The following is a 7500-nucleotide window of genomic DNA, read 5'->3' on the forward strand; positions in this document are numbered from 1 at the left end:
TTCGCCGCTTCTATTGCGCTGCTAACTTTACCAAGAAATTGTCACAACATCGCTTGCGCTGACAGGAACATATATCAACGGGATGGATGCCGGGTCCCTGGTGCCGTTCCAGAACAAAAGTGTACTCATTAGCGCAGTGCTGCCGGGCACATGCTTTACATTTTAATGTGATGAGCAAGAATAAGGAATAAAGACACTGCCCCCCCTTTTGCTTTCTATGGGCGCTCTCTCAAGTGGTTACAAAAGCGATATATGGTAGAGCCTTCCCTTCCCCAAGGGGAAAGTGGTGGAATTCCATTTCAATATCAAGCCTCGCTTCCATTACGATCGTTTGCAATGGCAGCGGCAAGCCGGCGAGAGGGGGTTGAAGCGAGTAAGTTTCAATGAAATATCTTGAATCGGAAGATGGTGCTTACATATTGAATAACTTCTATATTTCCCTAATGGCACACCGACAACGGCAAAACCGAACCGAGCGATAGGGAAGAAGAGAATGGCGAGCGAGAAAGTTATGAAATTTTGAAAGGATGCTCTAAGCCCACTCTCGCCCCATAGCTTCACTGCGCCCGGGGGTGGCGACGGAGCTACGGACGCATATATGCGATCCATTCGTAAATTCGTGCCCGGAGGTGCCGGTGCTGGTTGGTGCGAAGGTGCTTTGAGATGAGAACCGACCCGTTTTATTACCACAACCGTTCGCCGCTCGTTGCACATACGAGGAGGAGGCGAGCAAGGATAGCAAGTGTGGCACATTCGAGGCCCCGTAGACGATGCTGAATCCGTGAAGGTCAAAGTAAAGTGTAACGGGATTTTATGTCTGTGTACTTTTCATTACCTAACGCGCTCGCGCACACAGAAACACAGCCACTAGTGTCGAGTGCCGAGATTGGTTGAGGTCCCGTCGTGTACAAGTGAATAAAGCACTTTGCCATCGCTCGCTCCCGGATCCAGCACCAAGCTGGACACTGGTGCTGGTTGCTGGTGGGGAAGGAATTTGCATATTCATGTATTTTTAACCGCTTTACCATACTAAAACCGCATTCACAACAGCACAGGAGACGCGTTTTGTGCTGTGTTTTCGGAAATCTCTGCCGTGCTGGCCCATGACTGACCATGCAGTTCTGGTCTGGTGATGGCAGTGGGCAGAGTTATGCGGCAATTGTGTTCACGTTCCTCATGGAATGAGTGCAGATGAGCTGCTGTTGCTGCTGGAGTTGTAATGGTCGAGTACTTGGAACTGTAATCAATTTTAACTCTCCCATGGTGGTCAGCGGATTTAGTCCGTTTCGGTTGTTACAATATGTATTCTTTCCACTGGGCGTTGTGAAGATCGCTTTTGTTGCCAAAAAATGCTTTTGTTGCCTTTTATTCCTCTAGCAGAATCGTGTTTCGAATTTATTGATTGACACATTGATTTGACACACATATCCACTGGAAATCAATTAGCTCTCGTCGTCGATACACTTTTGGCTGGCAATCAGTGTGGCATTGTTGCCCCTCCACCGTCGCTTCGGTGTTACTTGTCGCACACTGCAGTCCATGGTAAAGTTGTTGGAATGTTGACGATGCAGTATGGTTCCTGCGCATGACCGATGGCTGCATTGGAACGATTTGTTTTCCGCCCTGGTTTCCGAACGGTCACCGCTACTGTGGTGCACTCTGATGCACCGTACAGGACCCCGGTTAGTGCTCTTTAACGTCACTCGAACCATTATTTAGTCAATGATAATGATAGGGATGGCTAATGAGAAATGGGTTTAAACCACAGCCACTAATGATTGCGACCACTGATCGACATGACGATTCACAATTCAATTAACATCCCCTAAGCCTCTCGTTCCGTGATTAATCGAATGTGAATCCCCGGTCCCAGGATTCACCTGACGTATTCATTTTATTTTTAAAAGCAGCATAAACGTAGATAACGCTACACTTGAGACTAGCAGGTTGGTTATATGATTCAGTTGGCCGGAACCGTTACACAACTCCCGATAGCACACGTTACACTCTTGCACCACCATCCCGCTCAATGTTTGCGTTTGGTTTTTCAACAACTCACAAAACTGGAACTCTGGTAAGCTGGGGATGCATGTTTTGATGTATCGCTTGCCAATCGTCCCGGTGAGGCTTACGCTGGTGCAGGCGAACGTTACATTCTGCAGACTGCCTAACCCTTGCAGCTCTTCACAGTTCACTGTGCTGATAGCCTTATTGCAGTCTTTGAAACTCGTGCTGCTCGAGCAACGATAGCACTTGAAGCAATGAACTGTGAAAAAAAGCCACAAACAAACTTTCAGAGACTCGCCTTCCTGCTCTTAATGGTTGATTGCTTCTTACCAGAGTTTGCATACACAAGCAGTGCAGCGAGGGACACAACTTTACCGAACTTGACGTCCATTCAAATGGAGTTCTTGAAATCAATGTCACACCGTGCGAGAGTGTCACCCGATGACATACATTTATAGTGAATGCATGATTGCAGTTTCTTTATCATTTGTTTGGATTTGCACAACTTATCGGCAATGTTCACCGACCACCTGACCCGGACTGACGCCGTCGCCGTCGGCATGATAATGAACGCTTGTGCTTGAACTATGCCTTCTGGTCCGCTGGCTAAAGCGATGCCGCACAAAACAGTTGAAATGTAGTTTTGCGTAGCAGAGGGCAGATCGCTTTCGCGATACACGTTGTCTAAACATAATCATTCGTACCCTTTCACCCACAGAACGTGACAAACCCGCGGCCTTTGCTTAGGCACGTTCAAGGACGGCCGGTGTCAACCGGTTAGAGCGAAGGTCGGAACTAAAAACCCGGCTTGTCCCGGAGGTACTCGGTACTGTACGGCAGATGGTAGAGAATGAAGGCATTGGCGGTGGTTTCGATTACAGCAAATTTGCACAGCATAATACAGGAGGAACAAATATTGGTCCTTCGTTTTTATGCGCCTGATTTTCGCTTGGCGAATGAAGATCCACCTGATAATTTCGTATAAAAAGTATGAAAATTGAGACATCACGAATGATTACGTTCCAATTCTTTTACCCCTTTTTTTTTGGATCAGGTTGGTCGGAGTCTTTTTCGGAATTAGACGGTATGGAATCTCGTTTGCCACTGAAACTGTCAAACTGAAAGCAATCTCTATCGGTTTAATTGCATTTATTCCAACACAAACAACCCGAAAAGAACTTATTAAACACTTGAACTAGCAAGCACGATCATTGAAATGCTGCGTTACAGATTTTTTGTTAGTGCTACGCAAGATATTAACGTTCCGAAGATGACTGCCAGCAGAGAGGAAGACAAGGATAATGCTCCACCTTTCTGCGTAGTGGTTTCTGATCCCGCAGGTGTTGTTGTTGCCGGACCAGTCGTAGTCGTTACTGGAGCTGTAGCGGTCGTGGTCGCTGGAGGTACAACGGTCGTGGTGGCTGGAGGTGCTTCAGTCTGACCCCTGGCCAGTGCTAGCAGCACGCACAGTATTAGTACTCCCAGGGTGATCTTCATGGTACACTTTCCACTGCTTGGTTCCGTTCGGATCGAAATCTGTCCGTGATTAACCGGTCCTGGTGCGCTTGTGCTTCGTCACTAGTGGCTCCTTCGTCACACGCAGCACTATTTATTAGATGCGTGATGGGTGTGATAAGAAGCCAGTCACTTAGTGTACGATAAAAGTTACATGGGAAAACAACCGCCACGACCACACGGAACGGGCGTCGTCCCCTCTTCAAACAAGGCAAAGACCCTAGCCTCGATATCCGATCAAATCGAATCGGCTTATCGCTCATCGAGCTTTTTGAATGGGTTGTTATAGGTCATTAAGCACTTCACTCCTCGGACTTGTATTACTTTATGAAACGCTGCTTTAACTGTTCCATTTCAACAGGCACTCTGGTGCAATCGCTCTCTCTCTCTGCCTGAGACACTGGGTGAGAACTTGAGAAAGGTCTCTTCCAGTCCAACGCCTTCGTATGGTTATCCTTTATCAAACGTGCATGCAGCTACCATCGCTTCTTCACTCAATTAATCACCACAAAAATGGCTCCCAAGCGGCGAATGTTTTTTGCTGACAATTCATTCATAGACAACGCCTGAGCATTCTCTTTAAGCGGTCAAGTGTATCGAGTATCCTTGATAATGGGGTTTTTAATCTTTCTTTTTAACAATTCTTCATTAACTTTCAAACTTACGAACATAAACAATTGAACCGAGAATCTGAAGTTGGAACCTGATTCGATGGAAAAAGTAAGGAAAAAGAAAAACTTGCTCGTTCGTTCTGCCACTACGCCCGAACGATTCTATTATCAATCAGAAACTTGCCTTCGTTCCGGAAGTAAAACGAAACTTTTTCCTTTCATTACTGATCATCGAAAGAGTAGCCGGCAGCAAGCATTGGAGCATGATCGCGCTGTGCTTTCTCCGTTCGTTTCTCCTCGCGCAAACGGGCGCACAAGGAATTGGTTCGTTCGGTTATCGGTTATTATGTGATTTTAACGCGATAGCTTTTGCTCATTACGGCTGCTGGATGGAGGTTATCGAGCGAACCAACCAAAAGGGGCTCTATCGCTTACCACTAGAGAGCACAGCAGCAGCAGCAGACGGCCCCCCTTAGGGTTCAACTGCAGGAAACAGGAAATTGCGCCGCCGTGCGCCTCCATTGATTTATGCCCCGCCACATTCCTGTCACATTCGGCGCACGAAAGCTAGGGCTTCTGTATCGAACCGAGACGACTGAATTGATGGCCTCGGGGCAAAAGGTGCCACCGAAGACATATGCACGCATGGCCCGTGCGGCGTCGACATTGATAAACGGGAAGACCACGTCATGGGAAGATACGGAATCAATTCATTTACCCAGTTTGTTCCTTTCGTCGGAGTGCCCTGACGTGACGCCTCTACGTTCGACTCCTTCGTACCAGTTGGAACCTTGGAATGTACGGCTGGGCTTGGCTGTTCCGACATAAAATAGCTTCGTTCGGCCCAAAATCGATAGGCCCGGGATATGTTTCCTATTTCAGATTAATGGAATTACTACCACGACAAACCAACGCCCCACCGCACACGTGCGTGCGTGCTGGGTTGGGGTTCGTGTGCGTGTCTCTCGATGGTCCCGATGAAAGAGGAACTCGGTCCGTTTCGAGGCTGGAATTGAATTATAATCTACCCGATCTGTTATGTTTCTTCGTCAGTTTTCAGATCAATCAATTGGGATTCACTTGGCGTGGCGATTTCCCACGGGATTGTGATGGAATGGTTTCCATTTCAAAAAGTCAATTTTACTGCACATTATTTGAATGAAATTATGCTGCAACATATGCAGTTAAAGCAACGTCAACATAACGACCCCAAAATCCTTTTATCCAACGCCCAACTCGTGCTCGTTGGTCCCAGTCCCATGTGATTCGCTGAAAAGCAACACCGAAAAAGCCTTTTATATCCTTTTGATCAACACAAAGTAACGTACGGTCACAGGGCAACATGTATGTTTAGTTAGGGTTTCCGTAGAATTATATTTATGCGCCTTTCACCAGCCCATTCATTGCACGTGAAAAGGGAAGCAAAAACACGGTAAAATGTTAACGAATATGGTCCTCAGCCATAGAAACACGGGCGAGCACATGCTTCATGGTTCGGTGGTTGTACTATACACAATGTACTCTCTCTCTCCCTACATTGTGCTGCTAGTTGGAACTGTCTATGGCAAAGGATTTACTGCAGGCCCGGTGGACCAATAAATTAGAGAAAAATCCGTCTCTACTCCGGATTGAATTTACAAGACCACTCGCATTCAAATCACACCAAAAGCAAATGCTCATCCAATCGAAGAAAACAATAAAAGCATGGCCCGTGCGCCGTGTCGCTGTTGTCGCAGAGTCGTAAAAACGATTCCACGAATCCACAAACAACTCATCTAAGATTGTCATACTCATGCATGGAAGAACACAATCAGCGTATCAGCGGATGAAGCTGGACAATCAGCTCCGATCCAAACCGATGCCCAACGCTCTCCAGTAGCGATCGATCGGTTCGCCGATGGTTTACTGTGTTTGTCGCTTTTTTCCATTTCCGACGGGTCGAACGTGAGGACGAGTGGTTGAAATTACATTTTCTTTGCATTTCGCTCAATCCTCGTTCGACGATGGCAGTCTTATTGTGCCCACAGACGCCATTTTCTTGCTCGCGACTGTCGTTGGAGCGCAACAATGAACAACAATCCCGGCGACGATGATGACGATCGTCACCATCATCATCATCATGCTGCAGTCGTGCCATCAGAGAGGATGCACCTGCACGATTTTTGCTCTAAATTTAGCACACATGTTATCGATTTTTGGCTCCTCCTGGCACTGGTTACAAGCCTTCAGAGCAGCAAACGTGTGGATGTGGGCTGACTGCGCCATTCGGCACGTATCACCGTCAACCTCATGATGAACCGCCCACAACATTGTTGCAGCATAAGCTCACTGCTGGTACCATTGGTGAGTTGGTATTTGAAAATGTGCTCAAGGACATCTTTTTAGGGTGCGAGTGAGCGAATTTTGAAAGACATTTTGCTACAATCTACTCTAATATTGATGGTCTCTCGGTGGTCCAGGGGTTTCGGTTTGCGAAATAAATTGGCAAACAATTTGGCCAACGATTCGAAAGGCAATAACACCTGCCACCGGATGGTTCATCTCAAATTTACTGCTAATTGTTTTAAAATGAAATTTTAAACAGGTAGAAAAGGTCAAGATGTCGTCCTCTGTTGGATGGTAACAATTTTTGAGGACAATTTAACGATGGAAACGAGTAAAGAATCCCGCCTCATTCCATAAAAAGGATTTTCGCTTCAATTCTCTTGCTCTCTGCTGGTGCTGCTGCTCCGGAAACAAAACAGAAACAAAAAAACCCGCCTGGAATGGAAGCCCCTTTTTAGCTGGCCAAAATTTCATTATGTCCTGCGGAAAACTAATCTCAAAACACAAGAAGTTTTCTCTTCAGCAGGGCGGGCACTGGTGTGTGTGCGGGTGTTTGGTGCTATAAATTCTTATCAAATACGCGTTACTCATTACCGACGCCACCCGTGGAGCTCCGGGCGTTCGAACGCCGTTACATCGCAGCAGGTTTTCAACCAGTGTGGCCCCCGCCAGCTTCTTTCCTGCTCCTTTTGTTCTCGAGTAGATTATGCGCCAGGCCGGCCGGTCGGCCAGTCGCCCCCCGGGGGGGCAGCCGTGTTCCAAGTTAATGAATTATTTTCCTCCAAAACTTTCCTCTTACATTTGACCTTGTCTCTCTCTCACGAGAGAGCCCTCCCTCTTGGGAGTTCTGCTAGACGGCAAACGGATTATAACGGGTCCGACCTTCGGAGAGTTTCGAGGCTATCCCATCCGAGGCTACCGCCTATAGTTACTGCTTAATTGCGGTCACATTAAAAGGGGGCCCAGATTTAAAAGGTGCCCCCCATCGTCAGCAACACGCACCGAAAAACGCACACCGTTTTGGGTGGAGGATTTTTTGTTT

At 47.1% G+C, this 7500-nt stretch overlaps 2 protein-coding genes across 2 annotated transcripts in view; both read right to left on the reverse strand.

Moving 5' to 3' along the window:
* LOC126581334 (microtubule-associated protein futsch) overlaps window positions 1–7500 on the reverse strand; it is a 45673-nt gene that overhangs the window by 23040 nt on the left and 15133 nt on the right. The gene's annotated exons all lie outside the window — the stretch shown is intronic.
* LOC126581337 (uncharacterized) lies at window positions 1351–2491 on the reverse strand. Its single transcript, XM_050244913.1, has 2 exons — window positions 2338–2491; window positions 1351–2266 (listed from the first exon to the last, which is right to left on the reverse strand). The coding sequence occupies exons 1-2, from the start codon at window positions 2396–2398 to the stop codon at window positions 1890–1892; spliced, it is 438 nt and encodes a 145-aa protein (XP_050100870.1). The 5' UTR covers window positions 2399–2491; the 3' UTR covers window positions 1351–1889.

This window comes from Anopheles aquasalis, chromosome 2 (genome assembly GCF_943734665.1).
Source record: "Anopheles aquasalis chromosome 2, idAnoAquaMG_Q_19, whole genome shotgun sequence".
Taxonomy (NCBI): Eukaryota; Metazoa; Arthropoda; class Insecta; order Diptera; family Culicidae; genus Anopheles; species Anopheles aquasalis.